Genomic DNA, 25,744 nt, shown 5'->3' with positions numbered 1-25,744 from the left:
GTGTGTTGGAAGAGGGAGACATCTAAAACATGCAGGATTGTGGCTCTCGAGGACCAGGGTTGGCCACCCCTGAGTTAGGGGACCATGAGTTTCTGAACCAAATTGTGCCGACTTTTTGTTTTTGCAAGATGAGTTCAAACTTACTGATAGCACTTTAAACAATCTATCTATCTATCTATCTATCTATCTATCTATCTATCTATCTATCTTGTGCTGATGGCATTATTTTTTCAACAAGAGTCGACATATCTCCTGATCGAAGAGAACTGACCGTCAGCTCGGATATCTCCAGCAAGAAGCTTCTACCTATACTATATGCAAATATGTTTGGACAGCTGTTAATAGTGATTGGTAACATAAAGTATCCCAAACACTGGACCAACAGAGAGCAGATTAAAGTTATTTATCAGTCAGTTCATAATTGTTAGTTACCTCCTGTTAGATCAGTAGTAGCGAAAACTTTGACTTCACAAAGGTGAATGAACTTTTTGTCTCCAGGAAGAATATAGTTGACATATCTTCCTCTCATCTGGCAGTTCAAGGTCCTTGTTATAACACTGTTCAAAATGACTGCACATCTGGGAGATAAACAGGGACAAAGGAATTGTTGATGACTATTTTAACTATTACAAAAAGTATGTTAAAGTGTTGATATCTTTGATAAATCTTGGCAGTGAAAATATCATTTGCCACACGTCTTATGAGTTAAACCAGTTACGTTACCTTGGGTTGCTGTTGCCGTTGTTCTTCAGTGAGTTACCAATGTGGATTTCAGCGCCGTAGCTCCAGTCAGTGCAGCAGTCTGATCGTAAGGTGAGCTCAATGGACAGGATGTCGTACACACCCCGCAGGTCCACTCTCCACCAGGGGTCTTTCTCGCTAAGAGTGGCAATGCAGCTCCCCTCGACATAGCGTGAACTGGGTTTTCCATCAATCACCACGCTTGGGAGAATGCTGCTGTCCAATGTTGACGACTGTGAGGCCACTCCACCCAAAGCCACATTTACTAGGAGTTAGCACAGTAACAAGATGGAGTGACATAATCAGAGCCCGTTTATTGACATTGTTGTCGCTAAAGCTAAGGTTGTTTCTACTTGCCAATGTTACTTTGCTAACAGTTTAAAGGTGCTGTGCTCATATTGGATTAATGCTGTCTTTCCAAATGTCATTAATAATATGAATGTTATGAAATGGTGCGATACGAATGAAGTTTGAATTGATTGACTCAAATCTTGTAAAACATGTTGACGCGACAGTGAAGTCAGATTTGGACATATAAGATGAGGCGTTTGCGTGAAGTTTTAATTAACATGCATTTCTTAAGGGTTCATCGTTGTTGTCGATAAATCACAGTGACATTTAAAGACCAAGTTGCTGTATGTTGTCCATGCGCAAGAACCCGTAAATGAACATCCTGCCTTTGGCAACAACTAGAGGGTGAATACAGGACATTTACGTGACTTTACTTTCTAAAGGGATTTGAACATTTTGTCCACGACTGCGTTTCATAAAAATATATTCGTACCTGCCTGCTGCGTAATCCTCACTCCAAGAAGTATCAACCCTGCAAACAACACATTTAACGTACACACACACACACACACAGTTTCAAATAAAAGTACATCAAAATCCAATCGATTTTTTTCTGTGGAATAAATTTATTCCACCTCGTCTTTGTTGTTCTGGATTAAATCTGTCAGAGTGGAAATATGTGTCTTTGAGTGAGAATCCTAAGAGTCGACTCTTTTAACACGTTTTTACTTAGATATTATTAATGAACTTACCTGAAATAAAAATGACATGCCAGCTCCACTCCATGATCTTCAGATGTTTGTTTTAGTTTAAATTCATATCATGGTGTAACACGCAGGATCTCTTCTTCATCAGAAATAAGTTCTGTCGACGGACTGACTTGACTTTAGTTTGAAAATGGCCTTAGTTGTACATGTGTTCCTGTTCCTCTGTGTGATGTTCAAGTGACTTAATCTCTATACAAATTAATGGAAACCACTCCAATAAATCTGCATTTGGTTACATCCTACCCTTAATTTACCCTTGTATGGAAAAACCTGCCAGCTGTTGCTGCTTCCAGTTTGTATTGTATGTCAAATAAAACCTCGAAATCTGAATCAGAACCGAACCGAAAAAAAGCAGATTGTGAAAATACTCTCGTCAGGTAAATAAAACAAACTGGTGTTTAATGTGATTATGGGATGCGAGTTGATTCTAACAGGTCGTTGTCAAGGAGATTTTTTAAGGTACCATTTTTTTGTTTTTCACCTGTGTTTAAAAAATGTAACCATTGTGAAATTTAGAGAATGAGTGTGACGCTGGACAGGGAGGCTTTGTTACATTTCTGATTTGGTTCAGATCTAAGTCTGGAAAAAAACAAAAGGTGAAGTAGATTTTACTAAAAACAGCAAATTGCAGACGATAAAAAAACACAAAAATAATGATTTTGATGAATTTCTAGAAATAAATTGATAATTAACGACACAGGTTTTGATGATAGAAGATTTGACCCACCAACAAGCAGTCAACTTCAACAGATCCACAACAATGGACTACATTGAATTTCAATCATTAAAAAGCAATCCATCATTTTAATAGTTTGATTTTAGTCGTACAATAAAATGATGGCGAATCAGACACACAAACCATTTATCATAGCAGTTTAACTTATGAACAAGTAGTTCATTAGAAATCAGACACAAGACATTTTTATTTGATTTGACTCACAAACCAGTGTTGTAATCAGCCCTGGTCTCAAGACCAGTATGGAGACCACTTTGTGAAGGTCTCGGAATAATTAATCTTGTTCTTGTCTCGGTCTCAGACTGGGCGGACTCCTGATTTAAATCAAGACCACCATTGAAAGGATGTTTTTTGTGATTAAAAAAACGTGTAACTTCAATTCATTTGTAGTCCACTGGACACACGACGATCCTTCAGTGATATTTACCGTCTTGTCTCAGTCTCGTCCTGCCTTGGTCTTGGTATTTACTCAGTGTCAGATCACTCTGGTCTCGAGTTGTCTTGGTCTCCGTTCGTCCCGTCTTCTCTACAACACTATCACAAACTAATAGATTTTAAAAAAGGACTGGACTACTGGACTTGTCGAGCCTTGAATGATCACATATTGTTATTAGTATTGTGGTAGAACTTAAGTTTGCGTGACGCCCATGTGTAGCCTCGGCACCATGGCAGCAGCAGCCAGCCGTGTGTGACAGATACTAAGTTGTGCACCTTCATTGTGATAATTAGACCTGATGTGTTTGTTTTACCAACAGATGAATGTGGAGAAGAAATAAAGAAGAAACTCAACTGAGGCGTCTTTAAATGAAACTACAGGAAAGATTTAAGGAAAACATGAATTAAAAAAACTCACATCTTTTTCCCCTGTTAGCAAAAATGTTACCATAAATACTTTTTGACCGATGAAGACATATTAATAATCTTTCATCTCTGTCTCTTCTTTTATATGATTGTGTTATTCAAATAATTAGTCACTAAAATGTGTTGACTCATTGTCACTCTCCTGCTTTCTTAAATCAAATTAAAGGACTTTGTAAGTGGATAAGTGATGTTTTGCAAGTGCTGAACTTCATGCCTCCTCGCGCTAAAAGTCAACATTTGTTTAATCAAATACATTATACAAATTCTTTTCCTCAATGACGAGAAGACAACACGTCAAGGACATTCAGCTGAGATTTCTATCCATCATCTGAGCTGGCATCCAAAACAATTACACACATTTGAATACATTACTCAGACAAAGCTAGAGACACATAAATCACCAAAGACTTAAGTTCTACCACAATACTAATAACAATATGTGATCATTCAAGGCTCGACAAGTCCAGTAGTCCAGTCCTTTTTTAAAATCTATTAGTTTGTGATAGTGTTGTAGAGAAGACGGGACGAACGGAGACCAAGACAACTCGAGACCAGAGTGATCTGACACTGAGTAAATACCAAGACCAAGGCAGGACGAGACTGAGACAAGACGGTAAATATCACTGAAGGATCGTCGTGTGTCCAGTGGACTACAAATGAATTGAAGTTACACGTTTTTTTAATCACAAAAAATATCCTTTCAATGGTGGTCTTGATTTAAAATCAGGAGTCTGCCCAGTCTGAGACCGAGACAAGAACAAGATTGATGGAAACCCCAGTTCAAACTATCTCGAGGGGAGCTGCATTTCCACTGTTAGCGAGAAAGACCCCTGATGGAGAGTGGACCTGCGTGGTGTGTACGACATCCTGTCCATTGAGCTCACCATACGATCAGACTGCTGCACTGACTGGAGTCTGCCCAGTCTGAGACCGAGACTCCAGACTGGTCTTGAGACCACTTTGTGAAGGTCTCGGAATAATTAATCTTGTTCTTGTCTCGGTCTCAGACTGGGCAGACTCCTGATTTTAAATCAAGACCACCATTGAAAGGATATTTTTTGTGATTAAAAAAACGTGTAACTTCAATTCATTTGTAGTCCACTGGACACACGACGATCCTTCAGTGATATTTACCGTCTTGTCTCAGTCTCGTCCTGCCTTGGTCTTGGTATTTACTCAGTGTCAGATCACTCTGGTCTCGAGTTGTCTTGGTCTCCGTTCGTCCCGTCTTCTCTACAACACTATCACAAACTAATAGATTTTAAAAAAGGACTGGACTTCTGGACTTGTCGAGCCTCGAATGATCACATATTGTTATTAGTATTGTGGTAGAACTTAAGTCTTTGGTGATTTATGTGTCTCTAGCTTTGTCTGAGTAATGTATTCAAATGTGTGTGTAATTGTTTTGGACGCCAGCTCAGATGATGGATAGAAATCTCAGCTGAATGTCCTTGACTTGTTGTCTTCTCGTCATTGAGGAAAAGAATTTGTATAATGTATTTGATTAAACAAATGTTGACGTTTAGCGCGAGGAGTCATGAAGTTCAGCACTTGCAAAACATCACTTATCCACTTACAAAGTCCTTTAATTTGATTTAAGAAAGCAGGAGAGAGTGACAATGAGTCAACACATTTTAGTGGCTAATTATTTGAATAACACAATCATATAAAAGAAGAGACAGAGATTAAAGATTATTAATATGTCTGCATTTGTCAAAAAGTATTTATGGTAACATTTTTGCTAACAGGGAAAATCTTTCCTGTAGTTTCATTTAAAGACGCCTCAGTTGAGTTTCTTCTTTATTTCTTCTCCACATTCATCTGTTGGTAAAACAAACACATCAGGTCTAATTATCATGATGAAGGTGCACAACTTAGTATCTGTCACACACGGCTGGCTGCTGCTGCCATGGTGCCGAGGCTACACATGGGCGTCACGCATACCACAATTCTGGGGGTCGCTAGGCTAAGCTAAACTAGGCTAAGCTAAGCTAGGCTAAGCTACACTAGGCTAAGCTACACTAGGGGTCCTTTTTTGGAAAACAATGGGACTAATTAGGCTATTTTCTGCATTTTTAATCATTGTAATCGAAGATAAAATGGGTCTTAAAGACACAGCGTTGAACCAGGTGGCTGGGGTAAAAGTCAATAATCAATGCTGAAGCTCGTGTATTGGCTATACTTCAGAAAAAGGGACCACATAACTCCTATACTGGCTCCCTATAAAATCTAGTAGAAAATTGAAAGTCTTTCTCGTCACCAACAAAGCTTTTAACGGTCACCATCTTATCTCAAAGATTGAATGGTGCTGTGTTACCCCTCTAAAACCTTCCTTGTTGACAGAGTGTACAGTTAGAGGGAAGGTCCAGCTCCTAGTTATCCTGCTATGAGTTTAGACTGCCACCTGTCGGGGGACCGAGCACATTGAGCTCCTCTCTATTTCTCTCTCTCTCTCTCTCTCTCTCTCTTCTGTGTATTTACATCATGTTACTTCCTGTCACTTTCCATAACGTTTCATGTACCGTTCACGTTTCTAACCATACATCTTCCTGGGACTCCCTGAGCCTCCTGGTCTCGTAGGTTCATCTGTATTATTGGTGTAAATGTTACTTAACATATCAAGCTCAGTAATGTGTGTTAGCCTTTTAATAAACTCAACTCATTATGTTTTTCCTCAACCTAAGTGGCTTCAGAGGCTAATTCTAACCACCACCTGGCATATTTAATGTAGAGTGGATGCTTCCAGAGGGGCGCTTTCATCATCATATTTTGAGGCTTTGAATATTTTTTTCCAATTCCAATAGTTTGATTTGGCCATCGATATAACAGAGGCACTCTTACTGGTCAGGCATTGATGTAACATGAGCATAAAATCCTCCAGTTACCTCTCTCTGCTGGTCGTGTCTCTGCTCTCACAGACCAACTGTGCAGCTGGATGTCAGTGAATCCCTGCAGGTTAAAGGACTCTTCAAACTAACACCACACATGCAAGAAGAAGCTGTTATTCTTTAGTGAAACATGAATGTAAAGGTCGAATAATTGCCAAAAAATATAGCAGCGCACTGCTGCTTATTGTACCTGCTGTAAGACCTTCAGCTGGATGGTTGGATCTGTGAGGTCTAAGTGGGTCAGCAACTTTATCTTTATCACAGTCCTTCTCTGAACAACTGGAGACACAGAGGCACCACTTCACTACTAAAGTAAATATTTATTCAGTATAAGTCACTAAAAACTAACAACAAATCATCTGGTACAAACTCTAATAGTAAACTATCCTTTCTAAAGGTCTTTTTTTGCCATTTTGCCTTTATTGGTTGGGCCAGCTGAGGAGAGACAGGAAATGTTGGTCGGAGAGAGGAAGGGGGGGTGACATGAAGAAAACGGTCTAAGTTGGATTTGGACCCTCGGCTGGTGTATCAAGGACTCCAGAATCTGTTTTTGGGGCGTGCAACATAACCGCTAGGCCATCAAGCACCCAGAAATACATGTTTTTAAAACCCTCAACACACTTTCATTTGTTAAGCTATAGAGTAAAAAAAAAAACAAAAAAAAAACACCATGATGAAACAAAACGGCATGATCAGGTTTTTTTGTACTCGGGTTTCTGAACAGAAGGCAGACAGGCAGAGGACAGTAAAGATAGGAAAAAGAAAAAGAAAAAAAAACTCAATTAGACCAAAAATATGCCGACAGCGACGTAAAGAGCGCACGTTAGAACCAACCTGTGGCTCCTTTCCCGCATGTGATTCCCGATCCTCTGTTTCCATTTCCTACTTCATCCACTGTCCAATCAAGTAAAGGCAAAAAGCTGATTTTTTTTTTTAAGTGTTGATGTGCAGCTTTTAAAACTTATATTTTTAAATGTATAGACCAGACTATAAACATTATTTAAAACTCAATAATATGTACCTGTCGTGATGGTGGCAGGTTCAGAGGTCGGAGCTGGAGTGACTAAAGTCATTTCTGAGCAAGGAGAAAAAAGAAAAGTCTGCGTTGGTCCGTCAGGTCACAATGAATCAAAGCTTCATCTAAAAGGAAATTAGACACAGTTGATATTTTCACTTCATGCTGAAAGACTTTTTCGGTAACGTTTCCAAAAAGTTCTTTGCGTGATGAGGAGAAAAAAAATAACTAGAAGAGTCCAAACGTCCCTGTTGTGTTTGGACTCACCTTGGCAGAGAAAGTTGAACGTGCTGTCACAGTTCCAGTCGTCCCATCCCCCGTCTTGCATCGCAGCACACGCCTGAGAGTTGTTGTCGTTATCGGGCTGATGTGCCATCCACTTTCTGAAATAGGAGCTGCGTCCGTCGGACCACGTCCAGGAGTCTCTGTGCAGACCGATCCAGGCCTCGTGCACACCCGCGCTCTCCTTCAGCCTGCGCGTCAGCTCCACGTTCTCTGCAGGACTCCTCACGCTCACCAGATCCGTGTGCTGCTGCCGGCAGTAGTTTCGAGCATCAAACCAGCTCTTGTCCTCAACCACCAGCACGTACTCATCATCTTCCCCGTCTATCCGGAGAAAAGAAGCAAAACACTTCTGGGGTTGTTGTTGTGAAATGGAACCTGGACAGGCTGCTGTTTTTCTGATCGATCCTGGATGTTCATCACTGTCTATGACTGTATAATTGATTTATGACATCAGAGTACCATAAAAAATAAAAAATGGCACTTGTATTGCTTTCTTTTATTATTTATTTTATTTATATATATATATATATATATATTTTTTTTTTTGCTTTCTCTTATGGTTGTTGATTTATTTTTCTATATTTCTTGGGGAGGTCCTTTTTTAAGCCCATATCGGGTTTTTTAACTTCTCCCGCACTTACTTTTTTGTGTGTGTAATGTTTTCTTATTTGTGTAATTGTCTTTTTGGTGCAAATAAACAAATCAAAAACAAATCAAAAAAGCATCTGCTGTAATTTTTTTCTGTGGTCAAAATTAAAACATCAGTTTGACATGTTTTTTTTTGTATTTAAAAATAAAGCAAACATTCCTGCAAATTTTTCATTATTAACGAAGTCTTCGGTCTCTGATCAATCACAAAAGGTTGAATTAAAACAGCAAGTCATCTTTACAGCCATAAACCTCCCAGAGGTGTATTTATTTGGTTTGCATTAGATGGTGCATTTGATGTTTAATTGCAGGTCCTTCCTATGTCTGTGCTTCCCACCCTGAAGGGAAAATGGCACACTGACAATCGGTCTGTTTAATAATTCAGTTGAAGGATGAGTTGCTCTCTTGCTGTTATTAAGACTGTGAATCAGTGTGCTGTACGATCAGCTCACCTTTGAAACAAATGAGAGGCATTTCAAGCATGCAGCTGCTGTCCGTCTAGAAGCCCTCCTCCGTCATGGAGACGCAGTGCTCGTCTGACTCCACGTTGTTTGGCTGCTTTTCCTGCCACTGCCTGTAGTCCGGATCTTGTCCTGTGTAGAAGCGCGTGCCCACCAGAGACCACTTCCAGGTGTGCACGCCGTCATACAGGCCGATCCAGAAGGGCACGCTCCAGTTGATGGCCATGTCTTGAATTGCGTTGTAATGGTGGTCATTTATAATGGTTGCCAGGCCACTGTACTCAGCTCTGCAGTAGCTCTGAGCATCAATCCAGTTCATCTTGAAGTTGGTGATCAGAATATACTTACGTATTAAGTACATGGAGTCTAAATGTGGAATAAAAAGATTACTCTTCCTGTTTCTGCTGTCCTTCAAATACTGATGAACAGGTTGCAGTGCAGCTGCTTTTTCATGTCATTAATTCACCAATAAAGTATCTATCTATCTATCTATCTATCTATCTAAAGTTTGCAAGACATGAAAAGTCAAAATAAAAAATAAAATCGGATGTTTTTTTTTCTTCAGATATTGTTTAGAGGTTACATTACCCAACAGTATAAACATGTTTGAATTTGAATATTAAAAAGCGGCTCAAATTAGTTTTTATTTTATTATTCATTCATTTATTGTTAATAACTTACAAGTTTTATTTCTTGAATCCATTTTGATTAATAATACTGATGTAAACGTTTGAATGCAAGCCTTTATAATGCAGTGTAGAAGTGTTGGAATTGGTAGTGTATTGGTGCCACCATATTTACTTAACCTTTAATCCATCAATGGATTTTATATGATTTCATTTCAAATCGTTCTTAACAATATGGTAATATTCAGTTTACTGGACAGATATGAACAAATGTTTTCTTACCTGTCTCGGGGATGACTGCCACAATAATTAACAAGGTCCCTGCAAATGACACGTCAAATCCATTATCAAGGAAAAACATGTTTGAATGAAATAAATCTTGAAAAATAAATAAAACTGTTTACTAATTTTTTTTTTTTTTTTTTTTACAAAGTTGGTGATAGAGTACAAACCAAAGAAAAGCAGACTCTTCAAATGTCCCTCCATGTTCTGCTGTAATCAGACATAAAAACAGAAATTCAAATGCAGCAACACAACTCAAATTCAAACACAGTGATCTTGATGTCTGTGAACGTCGTCTTACCTTCTCGGTCTGTGGGCTCAAATTGAAGAACATTTCCTCTTTGAGTCGCCTTCCCCGACACCAGCTTTGGATACTAAATGGTCCATGACCACGAGACAGTGGTTGTGTGTTTTGGTTTGGCACTTTTGGTGAGAATGATGGTTCAGTTTAAGATGGTCAGAGAGTTTGTTTGTTTGACATCTACAGTGGCCCGTACAGCTCAGCAACTTAAGATAACAGATGCAAATAGACAAAAACAAGCAAACAGAAAAAAACCCCCATCTTTACCAGTTTGACAGTGCACGGGCAACTTCATGCAACTAACCCGACAAAGACACAAATTGTGCTTTTCATTTGCTGGTTATTGTTTTTCACAAAAACATTTCAGTGTATTTTAAACAGTTTATGGGATATAAAAACGTGTTATGAACCAAGGTTAGTTCAAGGTTAGGCATGGACATACTGTCTGTGTTGTTAATGTGTGAGCATGGAGGAGTGAGGTTTCTTTGTAGACTTTGGTTTGCAGTAGACCACTACAGTGTTTGACTGGACCAGATATTTGGTTACTTCTGGTTACTGTTTGTCTGAGCACGAGGGGACAAGTCAAACGATGCCTTTGTTTTGAAAAGACAGGTGGTACAAAGAACAACTACATTTAGGGGGCACAAAGGAGGAGGAGCAAAGTGGTTGTTAACATGTCTCAGGATGGGAGACCTGTGTGTGGACAGGCATGTTCAGGTTTATGAAAGGAAAACGTCAAAAAAAATAAAAAAATAAAATAAAAGTTTGTGTTGAAATAGACGTTAGGTATCTTTCAAACGTTGAGAGCCCTTTAAGTTTTAACGAAGAAGAAAAAACAGACCATCACAAAAAAAAACTAGAGTTCCTTTTAATTTTATTACAAAAACAGGATTTTTCAGAATGAATAGTACAACAACAGACAGAATCTACTCCAAATGAACAAAAAAAAAAAAAAAAAGAGAGAAAGAAACGGAGGAGAGGACGAGTGCGAGGGCGCCGGTGTGTGTATGCGTGTTTTTACAAACCCCTTAAAAAAAAAAAAAAGATCAGAAAGTGTATCTGCCCCCTCCCTGGAAACAGGCAAATGTCAAATCATTTTACCACAATTGAACAAACACTGAAGGAAAAGAAAAAAAGTGGGAAAAGTGAAACAGAAGTCGGAGGGGGGGAATTATAAGTTTCTGTTTTTATATAAAAACACTTGGCTGAATGATTCGCAAGTCTTTTCATTTATCATCCGTTAGTCAAGAAACAGAAAATTGACAACTCTTGCAATAAAAACCCACTTAAACAGATACACACACACACACACAGAAATGTGAAACCCTGATGGCTGAAGGATGAAGACAGGACGAGGAAACTAAAGAGAGAATGAGGAAGGGAAAAAAAGCTAATGAATGACGTGTGTGTGTGTGTGTGTGTGTGTCTCTCATATCATCATCACTGATCAACACCAAAATAAGGGGCTTCTAACATCTATATACACATTACCTGTGTGTGTGTGTGTGTGTGTGTGTGTGTGTGTGTGTGTGTGTGTGTGTGTGTCAGAAGAGCCAGTTGGGGTAAAAGAACGGATCAAGGGTAAACTAGATTTGGCAGTGTGTGGGTGTGTATGTGTGTATGTGTGTGTGTGTGTGTGTGTGTGTGTGTGAGAGAGAGACATTTAGTGCCGTCTCTTTTTCTTGCTGGGCGGAGGCGGAGGCTCTGGCCGGCCCTTTCTCTTCTTGTTGGACGTGTCCTCGTCCTCGTATTGACTCTCTCTGTCCGCTAGAGGGCGACAAATCACACAACTTAGACACTCAACTACTTTTTTTTTTTTTGTGTGAAGTTTTTGTAAAGTTTCCAGGAGTGCCTTTGAGCAAAGAAAAAGGTGCAACACCATCTGGATATTTAACTCGGCTTTAAGGAGATTTTCCGACATTTTAGCGTGCGGTGTGTGATTAAATATTAAAACCTCAAAGATCTGACAGATTTCTTCAGGACTTTGTAAAAACATTTTCCGTCTGCAGCGAACTGACGAGTGAACAGATTGTGCAAGCGTCGCATACGAACCTCTCCTGGCCTCCTCTTCCAGCTCGTCCCAGTCTTTCCCGCTCTCCTCCTCGCTGCCGACCGACGCGCTGTAATCTACAACACACGGGGAAACGAGGCACAGTGAGAACTCAGCACGCCTCTCTCTCTCTCTCGTGACGTCACGCCACAGCTCTTCAGGGTTTATCTGGAAAACAAAAACCTACTAGAGTCCTCCGTCTCCGAGTCGTAGTCCTCGTCGCTGTCTTCCTCCTCCTCCTCTTCTTCATCCGCAGACGGGTTGAACGTTTCATCCTCCATCTCCGACTCCGAGTCCTCCTCCGCACCGTCGCCCTGAAACCCCACAAAAAAAACCATGATCAATAAATCAGCGTACAATAAAAAAAAAAAAAAACCTGTATGTGTTCTTAAAGCAGAAGCGTCCATATTCGTTGCACCGACCTCGCTCTCCGGGTCCAAGAAAGACCAGCCGCCCTGCTCGAAGAAGCCCTCGGGATCGTCCACGATGGTCTTCATGATCTTGGTCCAGTTTAGAGACTGGACTCCTTCCGTGTACTTGATGTCACAGGAGCTGAGAGAAAAGAGACCAGAAATTAATCTCAACTAATAATCAGAGCAAAATTGTTCAAAACTTTGCTGGTTTAAAAAAGAAAAATAAAAAAAAAGTGGCGGTCGTGTGCGTTTCAGTACTTGAGCCACTCTTTGATGGGGTCGAGGGAGTTGACGGGCACGGCGTTGATCATGGTGACCTTCTTGCTGTAGTCCTTGTAGACGATGACCACGTCGAAGTTCTTCAGGTGGAACTGCACGCGCTCAAAGTGGACCAGCTCCACCTCGTCCAGAGTCACCACGAACGGCGGCTAAGAGACGGACACGGGGAAGAACGCTCCAAATCAGAAAACAAGGAAGGCGGTCGGTCAACTGCTGAAAACGGGATTTTGAGGTCGCGCCCCGTGTGACTACTCGTTTGAAGCTTCGCTACTTTTAGAATATTTAAGATAAATCGTTTTATTTTGAAAAGTATCAAAGTGTTGAACGCTTGATGACGCCGCAGTTTTCTCACTCACCCACTCAGTGACGTTAACCAGAGAACTGGACGTGGGCTGCAGCAGACAGGTGCTCCTGTAGGGGGCGCCCTGGAACCTAAAATTAAAAAAAAAAAAAAAGACGCAGGTTTAAATAATCCGCAGGTGTTCTTCTTGTTTTAAAGGTCGGGTTCTTTCGAGAACGTCACTCACCCGAGGTCTCTGAAGGGAACCTCGAACTCCAGCTCCTCCTTGGTCAGCGTCTCCACCTTCTCGATGAAGTTCTTGAAGGCCGACTTGAGCTTGTGCCTCATCTCGCGCTCCATCTGCTCGGCGTACAGGTCGTCGCGGTCGTGCATGTGCTGGTGCTTGCCCAGGTCGGTGGTGATCTCGCCGACCTCCGTGTAGAACTGGACGTCCGTGTGGCGCCGCTTTCCGAACATAATGGCGTTCTGCGGGGGAGGAAAAGAAAGAAAACACTTACGATCCTGAAGATTTAAAAAAATGTTTTTTTTAAAAAGTCTTGTCGCGATGATATTTTGGCTTCACTTTTGTTCAACGGGCAGAGATGTGACGTCCATCTTTATATACAGTCAACGACGCGAGCGTACCTTGAGGTGGAAGTGCAGGACGATGATCATCTCCCCGTCACACGGCTGGAAGACGGCGTGCTTGATATTGTTGTAAAGAATGTCCACTTTGTCTCCGCGTACCGACGTGAAGCGGAAACCTGAGAGAGAAGAAGCTCGCGGTCATTTTAATTCTCGACGAGAAGTTTCGTTTCTTTGTTTTTGTGACGCCGTCTCACCGTTGGTATGCGCCTCGAGCGAGCCCTGCATCCTCTTCTGGGCGATGTTGGGTCTGATGTAGAGGTCTTTGAGTTTGGGGTTGCTGCGGTTCAGGTTGATGACCAGCGAGTCCTGCTTGACGATGCCCTCCTTCTCCTTCTCCTCGGCCTCTCGCGTCTTGTAGCGCTTCTGCACCTCCTTGATGATGCGGAAGGCGTTCTGCAGGTTGGTGGAGGGCACCGACGTGTCGCCGGGAGCTTTCAGGTTGGATGCTCGATATGTGCTGACGGGAAGAGAGACATTCAAAGGCGTCAAGGAGGTTTTTTTAAATCAGTACGACTACGAGTGAAATGGTTAAAAAAAAAAAAAAAAAAAAAAAAAACAGAAGAAAAAAATGTTTTAATGATCAAATTTAAAAATCGGGCTTTCGTAATTTCTACAAAATAAACTTCACCATTTTCCTCTAACTCTAATATGCGTCTCTAGTCCGTCTACAAACACCCCAATGATGAGAAAAGTCCATCCTCTCCGTCTTCTGCCTGCTCCACTTTTCAGAAAATATGTGCTCAAACAGGCTGTTTTTGAGATTTTCCCTTCATGACATCACAAAGGGCAGTAGCCCCTCCCACAGCTAGGTGTTTGTTCTGCCCTGTGAGTCTGCCTTCTCACCGTAAACAATAGGACATGAAGCCAGAAAGCACCGAGTACACCCGAGCCCTTCCAGAGAGGGGGCGTGGTCAGACACAGCTCATTTACATATTTAAAGCTACAGACACAGAAACAGCCTGTTCTGAGCAGGGCTGAAATAGAGGGGTTTATAGACATGATCAAATACAGGATCAGAGTGGATTTATAACAACACACTTCACACACATGATGAAGAGGATTATTTACACTGAAGAGGAGAACATGTGACTTTTAAAATGATTAGATTGTTACTGAGGTGAATTGGCTGAAAAGAAGGGAAGTAAAAAAAACTCTGTCATATTTTTTAGACAAAATGAAGAATCGTTGAGATATCAGTAGGTTTCTGTTCACTTGGGCTACCTCCATATGCAGTTTGGTCATTTGCTCATGATGCTATTAGCAAAAAAACTCACATTTCTTTAACAAACGTGGCGTCGGGGTTGGGGAAGATATTTCCCTCCTGTCGGCCCAGAGAGCTGCCGGGGACGTAGAAGTTGATCCTCAGGTAGGTGTAGTCTCCTTCTACAGACATGCTGATGTTCTACACAGACAGGGGAGAAAAAAACATCAGGTCATTGTGATCGGAAAAAATAAATAAAAAAACGTTAGCTTGAGGATTGAGCGCTGCAGATAAGCTTGGTCAAACCTTAATGGTGGCGATGTGGAACGGCGTGGCGATGCCAAACACGGGCATAACGACGGTCTCGTATTTCTTGTCGATGAAGATCTTCATCTCTCGGATGTCTTTTTCTCGAGGCATCTGAGAGACGTTCTTGTAGGACACGTTCGATTTCCTGGCCCTGAGAGGAAACGGCGAAAGGATCGATGAAATAACGGGGGCCGAGGCGAAGACTCCTCATTAAGTTTCATTCAGGCTAAATTAAATCGAAACGCTTTTCTCACTCACTTCTGGATCTGCTGCTCTCCTTTCTGCTCCGTCAGTCGACGCTTGGCTTCTTCGTTCAGGTGGTCGGCCAGCTCCTTCTGATGGGCCCGCCTCTTCTCCTCCGCCGTCATCTCGTTCTGAGTTGGACAACAGAAACAACTGAGTGATCACACGCGCACACCAGAGCAGGATTGTTTTACAAGGAATGGGATTAAATTAAATAAAAAAACATGCAGATTACAGGCATGTGCGCGGATGGTCAGAAATAAAAAATAAGAGTCACTCAAATGAAAAAAGGACAAAAATGTTTCCCCATCAGAACGTGGATTCTTAGAACTGAACCACAGCCGATGAGTTTGGAGTAGAAACAAGAAATACTTACCTTCCCCAGTAGCTGATAGAGTACAAAGACATTCACACTCTTAGTTATCAACCTTCAAAGTCACGGTGACAAAATAAGTTTCGCCACACGCGCTCGTCTCAACTCACTCTGGTTCTGTCTGCCAGCAGGGCGGCGCTCCGGGCCCCTTTCCCCAGCAGCTCCTCTGCGTCGTCTCCTTCCTCTTCCTCGTCTTCGTCGTCGTCGTTCTGAGATGACGACAAACAAAAAAACAGCTTTCAGAAGAGAAACGACCGAGACAATCAACAGAAAACTTTTGGACCGTGCCACTGTAGCTTCTTTTGGGGGGGGGGGAGAGGAAACCTTGCAGGAAACCACGCCCACACACCCCTGCGACGTGATTGGCTGTTTGTCGCCCTCGCCTCGGTCCAGGTTTATGCTCACATTTCTTCCATAAAGTTCCCATTTGAAGAAAAACTCACCTTTAAGAAGATTCCCACATTTTTGATTTTCTTTTTGACCGGCGTGAGTATCGTCGCCGCTTCCTCCTGCGACACAAACGCGTCAGATTGTGATTAATACGAGTCACTTATCTTGTGTTTGACGATGTTCGGGGGACGCGTCTCACCTCGTTGATCTGTATCGTGTCGCCAATAAACAGGGCGTACTTCTTCTGCTCGTCTTTCTTGCCCTCTTTGTTGACAAGGTCAGCGAAGCCCAAGCTGATGCTCAACACCATGCCTGGAGGAGACGCACGTCAGAGCTTCAAGATAAAGTCATTGACTAAACAGAAAACACAAGAGAGCGGCTCTCACCTTTTTTCAGCTTGTACTGATTTTTAGCGTTTAAAACCAAGGAGCCTTCTCTGAACTCGATGCCCATCGCGAAGCTGCAAACAACAACAACAACAACACGTGGAGATGTTTATCAGATGTCTAAAAGTGCCGACATCAGCAAAACGAGAAAAACGGATGTTTGCATTTACCCGAGGTTTTTGGTCAGCTTGGCTACAAGGTCCGACTTTTCTTTCTTCACGTACTCCAGGACGGTGTTGTAGGCGTCACAGATTTTGACCCCTGAGGACGAGACAAGAGAAAAACATGCTCAAACGCTCTGCTGTATCCGCTTTATGATGCTTTCAAAACCTTCTATTGACCGCCCCCCCCCCGTGACAAACGCCCGAAGTTCCCACTCTCCCAGCGCGCCCCTGAACACACCGTGCTTGAGCTCCTTCAGCAGCTCCTCCTCCACCTGCAGCAGGAAGTTGTAGTTGTCCTGCATCTCCTGAGGCGGGTCCACCATGAGGGTCCTCACCAGGTTGGAGCAGTACGACTTGTAGCGGATCCCCATGGCGCACGTGATGGCGCCGAAGTGCATGTGGTTCTTATCGCTGGAACAGAAGACGTTTGTAAAATCGCAGCGTCACATTTTAAGAGGGACAAAACAAGCGGAATCACTTCTTTAACAAACTGTAAACTTCCTGTTCGAGAGATATGTTTAGGGCCATTTTATTGGACAGGACACAAAGAGAGAAGGAGAGCGCGGGGGACGACATGCAGCTAAAGGGCAGAGGTCGGATTCGTACCCACAGCCGCTGCGACAACGACTGTAGCCTCTGCACATGAAGCGTGCAACATAACCATGAGGCTCGTGGAAACCCAGCTGGATGTTTTTGCATCGCTGATCGCGGTCTTAATTGTAGTTTAGAGTCACTTCCTGCTCCCTACTCAATCCACTGTCCTTTCAAAATAAAAGCTAAACGATAAAAGCTAAACGCAGAAACTAAGCTTCCCTGTTTTTAAAAAAACTTTAGAGGTTTTTTTTTTTGGTGCGTCCCCGCTGAGTGAGATCTACCTGACGACGCTGAACTTGAGGCTGTAGTTTCCTCCGCTCTGGATGATCGGGGGGTAACACATCTCCACCGTGGAGGGATCTGCACCGCCCAGGTACTTCTTCTCCTCGATGGCCTTCTCCACCGACTCCGCCAGCTTGCTGTGACGCACTTTCTGCAGGACACAAGAGAGGGAAGGACTCAGGACATGTAATCTTATTGGACGAAAGAGGAAAACTGGTTGAGCGCGTGAGCTGGACTCGCTCTCTTTCACTGAAAGATCCAGTCAGGAAAATAATCCCTTGAAGCTTCCTCACCTCGTCGGCGTCCACGATCTCCATGACGCGCTCTTTGAAGAACTTGGAGTAAACCTCGCTGGTGATGGTTGCCGCCTTCTTCATCAGGGACAGCTCGCCGTCCTCCTTCACGGCCATCGTGTACGCGACCACAGCGCTGATGTCCACCTGCAGGCAAGAAGAGGCCAGGGCTTAGATTTGTGCAGGGACGCTCCAAACTCTTTGTTCGAGCTCAAACGTCGGATCACGTCTCACCTTCTCCAAACCCTCGGCGCTGATCGCCTCGTTCCAGCTCTTCATGTACTCGCCGGGGAATTTGTCCTTGCTGAAGACGCCCACCGTCTTTCCTTCTTTGCTGCCTCTGATCGCCTCGATCATCTTGTCGAAGTTGGCTTTGTTGCTTTCATTCTGAGGAGCACAAACACCAGGGGGCTTTAGAAGCTGGAACTGATCTGATTTAAACTCCGCCCCCCCCCCCCCACACACACACACACACACACACACACACAGACACACGACGAGCCTCAGGTTCACGTTACACGATAGCACATCTTCTCACAGGTTACCTTTTCTCTGGTGAGCAGGGTGATGGGTGGGACTCCGTTTGCGTTCTCGTTGCCCTTCGTGATGGCGACCTGCTTGAGGAAATCCACTTTCTTCTTGCTGGCGAGGAAGATGATTTTGGTGTCGCAAAACACCATGATGGTGTCTGTCAGCTCGTAGCCAAAGAGCCAAGTCTGAAGTAAAAAAAACAACAACAGAGTTATGACACTGTATCGGTGCCGTCTTGAGTGGAAATATCCCACTGCTGCGACATGCGTGTTACCTGTATGGCCGTGGACTTCGCATAAACGATCTCCTCGTCCACTCCGACAGACACCACGATAGCGTCGACTTTGCCAAACTCATCTTCCGCTTTCTGAAAAACACACACAGAATAATTAATTCAAAGTGAACCTCATGAAGGTGTTTCAGCTTTATTTCAGGAAGGTGTCTTGGTTTGAGAGACTCTCAGAAAAGTTAGCAGCATCCACACCTGATGCTGCACCACTTAGGAAACACACAAAAAGGAAGCTGCATGTTCTGAACAGCTGAAAAAATACACACTTACAGTATTTATTTATTTGGATTATTGTGAACCACTTGATGTTATCAAGGCTGCTTTAAATACAACTTTAACAGATAAACACGACAAGCGACATCTAACCAACAAACTTCTGGAAAGAAATCCCTGTAAAAGTTTCCACATATTCAGTTAAGTTATCTTCCGATGTGATAATCTTTCAGCACATCCTGCACACGTTGCTGTGATGCTGATGCTAATTAGCCTGCTAACATTAGCATACAGCATATTATACACTGACAGCGACATTTAAAAAAAAAAAAGGCTCAACAAGAGCAGTAACGATTAACACACTGCTGCTCATCGTGATTCACTCCACGATCCTCTCTGTTGTTTAATAAGCAACAACGCTGTTTTTCTCTGCACACTTAGCCTCTTGTAACTGCTAAGTTAGCCTAGCCTACTGAGTTAGCTCGCTGAGCTAAACGCGGTTGATGAGCTAACGTGAGTTAGCTAGATATTTTAATGGGATATAGTTAAGAGAGGAGGTTTTAAAAAATGGATATACGTTCGGGTTGTTATAAAAGTATCAGCGCTGGGTTTTTTTCTTTTTTTAATGTTAAGTTGTTTGCATCGAGGCCTCGTTTTTGTCCCCGGGTTTGGGTGATTTGTCATGCGGGGAAACATCACTGCTCACGCCGACAACACTGGCCGAGCTGGCCAGTGTTGTCCGGCTGAGTGGATCTTTCCTCCAGTTCACCTTTAATAATTTCCTGGTTTAAATTATCAGACTTTAACAAAATCTCATGCTTTCCTAACGACCACTTTTTTTTACCTTCCAGTTGCCGTATAGTCTCTTGATCCGGCGGTAGTAAGCGTCCTTGTCTAGGTTTACCGCCATGGTGAGTCCTGTGTTCAAACTCCAGATCCCGGCTCCGAGTCCACAGGCCGGATGAGGATGATGATGATGATCAGCGTCCACCAACAATAACTCACTTTCTCTCCCCGCCTGCTACTGCTTTAGATGCACACATGCATACACGCACACACACTTTTCTTTTTTTTTTTTTAACTCTTCAGGGTTTATGCTTTACAAACCATCACAAATCCACCAGGTTAAAAAAATAAAAATAAATAAATAACATATACTGTACCGTAATCTACGCACACACCAATATGTTGTAATTACTCTCTCTCTCGCTCGCTCGCTCGCTCACTCACTCTCTCTCCCTCCCCCTCCTCCTTCACGTATCAGCTTTCATAAAAGACAAACCCTTCATTTACCTTAAAGATGCCTTCCGTGATTTATTCTAATTAATTATTTTTGGCTGAAATAAATTAATAAAGATAATATTGAAATAACCCGTTCTCCTTTATCCATGTATTATATTTTTATGTGATGTTTTTTGTGGCGCATTTTAGTGCACATTTTGCAGCACACAGCGAAACAGCGCCTCCTCCTCCTCACGAGTGTTGTCCACGCTGCTTTTTCCCGCCATGGTGGCCCCCTTTTTTTTTCCCGCCTCCGTCATCGAACTTTTGTTACCGCCGTCGGTCTCACGCGAGACACGTCGCCTGTGGAGGGCGCTGTGGTTCCCCCAGATGTTTCCATCTGAAAGACCACGAAGAAGAAACTGCAGCTGCAGAAGTTGCTCCTTTTTTCCTTTAATTTTCTTTTTTTAGGGAGGAAATAAAAGTTTTGAGTTTTATGAACAGATGGATCACTGAGCGGTTAGAACATATCTGTGTTATTATTTTTAAGTGCATTTAAATTTAAACTTGTATTTTACAAAAAGTCACATTAAAAATAAAGACGAATATAAAAAGTATTGTCCCAGACAACTTTAATTTTCTAAATAAAATTCAATAAAATGTTTCACATAACTTCAGAACCTCTCTTATTTTGAAAGGACAGTGGACAGAGTAGGAAACCAGGAGGGGGGAGGGAGAGAGAGAGAGAGAGAGAGAGAGAGAGAGAGAGAGAGAGAGAGAGAGAGAGAGAGAGAGAGAGAGAGAGAGAGAGAGAGAGAGAGAGAGAGAGAGAGAGAGAGAGAGAGAGAGAGAGAGAGAGAGAGAGAGAGAGAGAGAGAGAGGAGTGGAAGTGGAAAAGATCTACAGGTCGGACTTGAACCCGAGCCACCTGCTGGGGGAACTATAGCCTCTAATCATGGGGGGGGGGGCATCCAGTCCGTACCACCACTAGTCCATCTGCACCCCAGTGAGCTTTCAAATCCTAAGAAGAGGAATAAACTACCGTCTTTAAACAACGATAAACAGTCTTAGTGAGGCCAACATGTGCATCCCAAAATTTTATATTAAAACATAAAATATTTTATTTCACAATTACAAACATTTTCAGGATATTTACAATCAACCAGCATGATCTCTGCATCCTTTTTATTTTGAAAAACCGACCATGGTGTCGTCCATTATCAACTGAAAGCATTTTCTTTTCTTTTTTTAAATTAAAACCTCATGTTAAAAAGTAATGTTCGTACATTGTATCCCCTCTCTCTCTCTTACAGAAGTGTTGCTGAAGCTGGTGTCTTTCTTTCTTTCACATTTTTTTTCCTCCTCAAACACAAAAACTAAATAAGCACCAGACATTCCTTTAAATGTTCTTCCTGTTGTTTTTTTCGTTGACTCGGCAGAAAATGAGAACAGAGAAAAGCTCAAGCTTTCTTTGCTTCCTGAATTTTAGCACCTGTTTGGAAAGTTTCCCTTTGAATCGTTCAGTCTTTAAAGGTGGCGTCTTACTCGCTCAGCTTTAAAGACTCGCCTGTACCTTTAAGAAACCACCGACCCGTCTGGAAGAAAAAAAAACAAAAAAACTAAAACTTCTCAATTTCTTTGACGTGACAGGGATGGAAAAAGGAGAATGATTTCAATAAAGGTAGCTGAATTTATCTGAAGGTCATGATTTCCTGCACTTTTTATCTTTTCATGACGATTAAAAACACAACAAGTCCATAAAAAACGATCCATTTCATAGATTTATGTATATATTTATATATATATATTTAAGTCTGTGATGCAAAGTCACAATAGAGATGATCATCAGGGAAGTTTGAGTCCAGTCTGTATTTTCTCTTTTGCATTATATTCGTCCTCACTGTGAGCCGTCGTTTTGCTGCAGGAAGCACAACGTCGCCAGGGGAGGTTAATCGATCCCAGAAAAAAAAGCATCTTCGTCAGTTTTTCCTGCAGGTGCGTCTCCTCTCCGTTCTTCTTTCCTCTCGTCATTATGTGCCGATCCCTGAGCCTGATCTTTCCATTCTTTCATTTTCATTTTCTTTTTTTCTTGAATGTTTTTTTTTACGTTGTTGCTCTTTGTCCCGTATTTTCCTCTCCGTGAATGCAAACAACGAGGCGAGGGTTGCCCGTCAGTTTTTTCCCCGCCCCCTATGTGACGGTGGTGGAGTTCTGTCCTCGGATGGAGCACCAGGCCATGAACACTTCTCTGTGGACGAGACGAGAGATCATGTCAGCTCGTTATTCAGACGTGCGTCGAGTCAGATTCAAAGAAGGGCTGAGAGGAGGATTCAGTTAAAAATAACATTTTAAAAGTATTATTAGTATTATTATTGATTTTTATTATTATTACTACTATTGTTACTGCTGTTCTCTCTCAGTATTATCAGTAGCAGTATTTTTTTAATATATCTTTCAGCTGTTTTTATTTTATTTATTACTAGATTTTTTAAATTATTTAATTAATTAATTTTTATTTTTTTTGTCTCTCTCTGGTTAGATGGATTTCAAACCCTCTTACAGCCCCGAACACACATAATGACGAACACACACACGCATCTTTCACATCCTCACATTTATCTCTCACTTGTACTGTTGTGTCTTTCATCACTAATAAAAAATAAAAGAAATAAAAGAAATAAAATTAAAGTAACATTATCTCAGTGTTGAGTTTTGGCGTTCGGTCGGCGTGCTCTTGGTGTCGTCATCGTCGTGAAACTGACCTGCAGTGCGTGGCGACGCACTCGTTGCTGCAGTACTCTCTGTCCCAGTCTTTGCTTTCCACGGCCGGGTTGTTGCAGCCGGCGCGCACACACATGTTCCTGCCGGCGGCGGGCGTCATGCCAGGGACGGGCGCCACGTTCACCTCCACCTCCATCTGACAGAAGAAAGGTGCAAATACAGACATTTACGGTTCTTATCCTAGACAGTGAATGCAGCATCGTGGAGACAGGAGGACTCTCACCCCTTCCTCCGCGTCGACCACTTCCTCTCCTCCCGCCTCCACGTCACCCGACTGTCCCGCCCGCATCCTCAGACCCGCCGGCGACGCCGATGTGGGCGTGTCGCCCGACGACGTCACGATGATCGGCACGCTCGCGTCCGACTGTCTCGCCGATGGGACGACTTTGATCTGCAGCGGGGGTGGAGCCTTGGCGGCGGCGGCTGCTACTGCTCCGCCTCCTCGCGGTTTGGCCTGCAGAGGGGGCGGGGCCTGAGCGTGCACCATCTGCTGCAGCCGAGGAGGAGGGGGGTTGCTCTGCATCTGCTGAAGAGGCGGAGGCTGGCGCGGGGAGGAGGCGGGCGTCGCCGTGACGGACACGCCGCCGGAGGGCAGCTGCATCTGCTTGATGATGATTTTGGCGACGGTGGGCGGGTTCTGCGGGACGGGGGCGGGCGGAGGTTGGGGTTTGATGGCGCCGGTGCGAGAGCGCGTCGTGACCTGAGGGAGGTCCAGGATGATGTTGGACGTGCAGATGTTGGTGATGGTGTTCTCCTCGGGGTTGTAGTGCTGGGAGCGGGTGGTGCGAGCGGCCAGCGAGGAGGCGGGCGAGGTTGTGATGGAGGGGGCCGGCGCTGGAGGAGGAGGAGGAGGAGGAGGAGGAGGGGGCGACGGCGAGGTGTCCATGACTTCAATAGGAGCCTGAAGAGAGAACAGAAGGCTCAGATCTGATGGAGGAGATCAGATCTGAAAAGAACGACACTGCAGCAGTCTTTGAACGCCTCATCTCTCTTCAAAAAACTCAACTGACCTTTCAGCTGTTTTCGTCTCTTACCTGAGAGAACTGTCCCACTCTGTACTCCGCCAACGCCTTCAGGTAGTCCTTCTTCGCCGCTTCGTTTTTCCTCTTGTAAACCTGGAAGGAAAGCGGGGTAAGAGCGTGCTTACATGTCTCCACGCCACGCCGAGTCTGTCGTCCTCTCTCACCTGTTTCTGCTCCTCCCCGAGGCTGTCCCACATGGACGCCACGATCTTCGAGACCTCTCCGAACGTGGCGTTGGGATTCTGGCCCTTGATGGCGGCCTGCGTGTCCCTGAAGAACAGCGCGTAGGCCGACACGGGTTTCTGAGGCTCGTTGGGGTCTTTCATCTTCTTCCCCTTCTTGCCTCCGCCCGCTCCTCCTTTCCTCGCGACGGCCGGAGAGAAGCTGGAGGCCGGGGCGGAGAGAGGGGAGCCGGACAGCGAGGGGTCGAGGGAGATGACTCCGGAGGAGACGGCCAGAGAGACGGGGGACTCGACCAGGACGCTCTGATGAGACACGGGGAGAACATATTCTTAATTAACCTCCACACGTTTTCCTACCGCCGCTCGCCATTTCCATTAAAGCACGACGAATTTCCATCTGTTGAAAGTTTTTTTTGCGACCGACCCTCCTGAAGTCGTCCATGTCGTCGTCCTGCAGCGAGCTGGTGGGTGACGCGGCGGCTGACAGCGGGTGTTCCGGTGACTGGGAGCGTTGCAAGATGTTCCCTCCTCCCAGGCCGAGCCCCAGCTGAGCGCTGAGCTCCGATTGGTCGATGGTGGTGAGCTGGCTGGAGCCCAGAAGGCCCTGGCTCATGTCTCCCAGCGGGACGTCGATGGTGACCGGCGACGAGCTGCTGAACTGAGAGCCGATTGGATGGCCGAGATCCTGGGGGCGGAAACAGTTTGAGAATTTAAACTGAGTGATGAGAGAGATTTAAAAAATCGGAAAAGTCCCGCCCCCTTCTCACCATTCCCAGTGACGATCCCAGCAGGGCGCCGCCTCCCGACTGGTTTATGACCCCGAGACTCAGGTGCTCCAGCCCCTGCGAGGGCGCGTTGACGAAAGTGGAGGCGAACGACGGGTCGTCCCCTTCCACCACGGCGTTCCCAGGGACCACCACGCTGTCCGACGGCCCCGTGTCCGACAGCTCCCCGAAATGGGATACCACGTCCGAAACGGTGAGGGCCGAGTCCGGGTCCAGGGAGATCGGCGGGATCTCGAACTCCTCATCGCCGAGGCTGGGGGTGTGGAAGGTCTGGAGGGAGGACGCGCAGACAGAGAGAGAGTATGAGTCAAAGAAGAACGGCGTGGAGGGCGGAGGAGAACAGAAACAGAACGACGGAGATGGCGGCGGGTCGTTCAGGGTAAACCGGCGTGTGATCAGATCTTTCAGGGTTTACCTCTGAAGACGACAGGAAGGGATGGCTGGACCCGGAGATTGTCAGGTAGTTGTCACTTCCTCCAGGGAACTGAAACATGAAAAAAAGATGCGTTAAAGTGAGTTATTAAAATCTTTAAGATCTTTTTTTTTTTGAGTCCCTAAAAAAACCTCATTCAGTGTCCTCGAGACTGAAAATCAAAGGTACCGTCTTCACAATAAGATGCGTTCAATGACATGTCGTTCGATAGTTTTCTCCCACTATTTATAGAGAGAGATTTACAGAGAGAGAAAGTCACCTTGTTGTCAGAGTCAAATCCATTGAATGAATGCGGATCCAGGAATTCTGGATCACCGTCGTGCTGCCCGGTACCGTCCGTCAAATCCGAATAAAAATTCAGGTCCATGTTTTTCTTTCTTTTTTTTTTAACCGGGCCTCATATGTTAATTAAATAACTCACGTTTTCCTGTGCTTTAAAAAAAATAAAAAGCAGTGGTGTTCAGGTAGCTGCTAGGATGA

At 43.9% G+C, this 25,744-nt stretch overlaps 4 protein-coding genes across 4 annotated transcripts; all 4 read right to left on the bottom strand.

Moving 5' to 3' along the window:
• Window positions 1-398: 398 nt before the first annotated feature.
• On the bottom strand, window positions 399-1,856 carry LOC306841569 (fucolectin-5). The gene is made up of 4 exons (XM_079371516.1): window positions 1,785-1,856; window positions 1,526-1,564; window positions 724-1,006; window positions 399-578 (listed from the first exon to the last, which is right to left on the bottom strand). The coding sequence occupies exons 1-4, from the start codon at window positions 1,816-1,818 to the stop codon at window positions 425-427; spliced, it is 510 nt and encodes a 169-aa protein (XP_079227642.1). The 5' UTR covers window positions 1,819-1,856; the 3' UTR covers window positions 399-424.
• A 3,291-nt stretch (window positions 1,857-5,147) lies between these two features.
• Window positions 5,148-10,200, bottom strand: LOC306841172 (C-type lectin BML-1-like). Its single transcript, XM_079370883.1, has 9 exons — window positions 9,903-10,200; window positions 9,772-9,808; window positions 9,602-9,640; window positions 8,685-9,059; window positions 7,567-7,905; window positions 7,306-7,359; window positions 6,475-6,563; window positions 6,282-6,369; window positions 5,148-5,217 (listed from the first exon to the last, which is right to left on the bottom strand). Exons 4-9 carry the CDS (start codon window positions 8,713-8,715, stop codon window positions 5,180-5,182), a joined length of 639 nt encoding a protein of 212 aa, XP_079227009.1. The 5' UTR covers window positions 8,716-9,059; window positions 9,602-9,640; window positions 9,772-9,808; window positions 9,903-10,200; the 3' UTR covers window positions 5,148-5,179.
• Window positions 10,201-10,759: 559 nt separating this feature from the next.
• Window positions 10,760-19,886, bottom strand: supt16h (SPT16 homolog, facilitates chromatin remodeling subunit). Its single transcript, XM_079370805.1, has 24 exons — window positions 19,685-19,886; window positions 18,613-18,705; window positions 18,353-18,523; window positions 18,042-18,194; window positions 17,808-17,954; window positions 17,514-17,665; window positions 16,877-17,049; window positions 16,645-16,735; window positions 16,475-16,548; window positions 16,288-16,400; window positions 16,142-16,207; window positions 15,809-15,907; window positions 15,341-15,456; window positions 15,080-15,233; window positions 14,847-14,974; window positions 13,767-14,029; window positions 13,570-13,688; window positions 13,172-13,410; window positions 13,001-13,076; window positions 12,624-12,793; window positions 12,375-12,504; window positions 12,140-12,266; window positions 11,955-12,029; window positions 10,760-11,669 (listed from the first exon to the last, which is right to left on the bottom strand). The coding sequence occupies exons 1-24, from the start codon at window positions 19,748-19,750 to the stop codon at window positions 11,566-11,568; spliced, it is 3,099 nt and encodes a 1,032-aa protein (XP_079226931.1). The 5' UTR covers window positions 19,751-19,886; the 3' UTR covers window positions 10,760-11,565.
• Window positions 19,887-21,143: 1,257 nt separating this feature from the next.
• On the bottom strand, window positions 21,144-25,744 carry tox4b (TOX high mobility group box family member 4 b). The gene is made up of 9 exons (XM_079370806.1): window positions 25,524-25,744; window positions 25,247-25,315; window positions 24,814-25,101; window positions 24,471-24,731; window positions 24,029-24,349; window positions 23,877-23,957; window positions 23,066-23,743; window positions 22,824-22,978; window positions 21,144-22,309 (listed from the first exon to the last, which is right to left on the bottom strand). Exons 1-9 carry the CDS (start codon window positions 25,629-25,631, stop codon window positions 22,252-22,254), a joined length of 2,019 nt encoding a protein of 672 aa, XP_079226932.1. The 5' UTR covers window positions 25,632-25,744; the 3' UTR covers window positions 21,144-22,251.

The sequence above is a fragment of the Symphodus melops genome (assembly GCF_947650265.1).
Source record: "Symphodus melops genome assembly, chromosome: 20".
Taxonomy (NCBI): domain Eukaryota; kingdom Metazoa; phylum Chordata; class Actinopteri; order Labriformes; family Labridae; genus Symphodus; species Symphodus melops.
The sequence above is the reverse complement of the archived record's forward strand: the minus strand, read 5'-3'. Positions and strand labels throughout refer to the sequence as shown.

What these genes read in the sequence shown, in the direction of transcription:
- tox4b (XM_079370806.1), bottom strand. Translation starts at nt 25,631, where the DNA reads ATGGACCTGAATTTTTATTCGGATTTGACGGACGGTACCGGGCAGCAC. An exon ending in TGGGATCGTCACTGGGAATG is followed by an intron (nt 24,732 to 24,813) that starts GTGAGAAGGGGG and finishes TTCCGCCCCCAG; the next exon opens with GATCTCGGCCATCCAATCGG. An exon ending in GAGTGGGACAGTTCTCTCAG is followed by an intron (nt 23,744 to 23,876) that starts GTAAGAGACGAA and finishes TTCTCTCTTCAG; the next exon opens with GCTCCTATTGAAGTCATGGA.
- supt16h (XM_079370805.1), bottom strand. Translation starts at nt 19,750, where the DNA reads ATGGCGGTAAACCTAGACAAGGACGCTTACTACCGCCGGATCAAGAGA. An exon ending in GCGCCGAGGGTTTGGAGAAG is followed by an intron (nt 17,955 to 18,041) that starts GTGAGACGTGAT and finishes TCTTGCCTGCAG; the next exon opens with GTGGACATCAGCGCTGTGGT. An exon ending in GCTGAAGGAGCTCAAGCACG is followed by an intron (nt 16,736 to 16,876) that starts GTGTGTTCAGGG and finishes TCTCGTCCTCAG; the next exon opens with GGGTCAAAATCTGTGACGCC.
- LOC306841569 (XM_079371516.1), bottom strand. Translation starts at nt 1,818, where the DNA reads ATGGAGTGGAGCTGGCATGTCATTTTTATTTCAG. An exon ending in GAGGATTACGCAGCAGGCAG is followed by an intron (nt 1,007 to 1,525) that starts GTACGAATATAT and finishes GCTAACTCCTAG; the next exon opens with TAAATGTGGCTTTGGGTGGA. An exon ending in AACGGCAACAGCAACCCAAG is followed by an intron (nt 579 to 723) that starts GTAACGTAACTG and finishes TTTATCTCCCAG; the next exon opens with ATGTGCAGTCATTTTGAACA.
- LOC306841172 (XM_079370883.1), bottom strand. Translation starts at nt 8,715, where the DNA reads ATGCTTGAAATGCCTCTCATTTGTTTCAAAG. An exon ending in GCCTCTCATTTGTTTCAAAG is followed by an intron (nt 7,906 to 8,684) that starts GTGAGCTGATCG and finishes TTCTCCGGATAG; the next exon opens with ACGGGGAAGATGATGAGTAC. An exon ending in GTTCAACTTTCTCTGCCAAG is followed by an intron (nt 7,360 to 7,566) that starts GTGAGTCCAAAC and finishes CTCCTTGCTCAG; the next exon opens with AAATGACTTTAGTCACTCCA.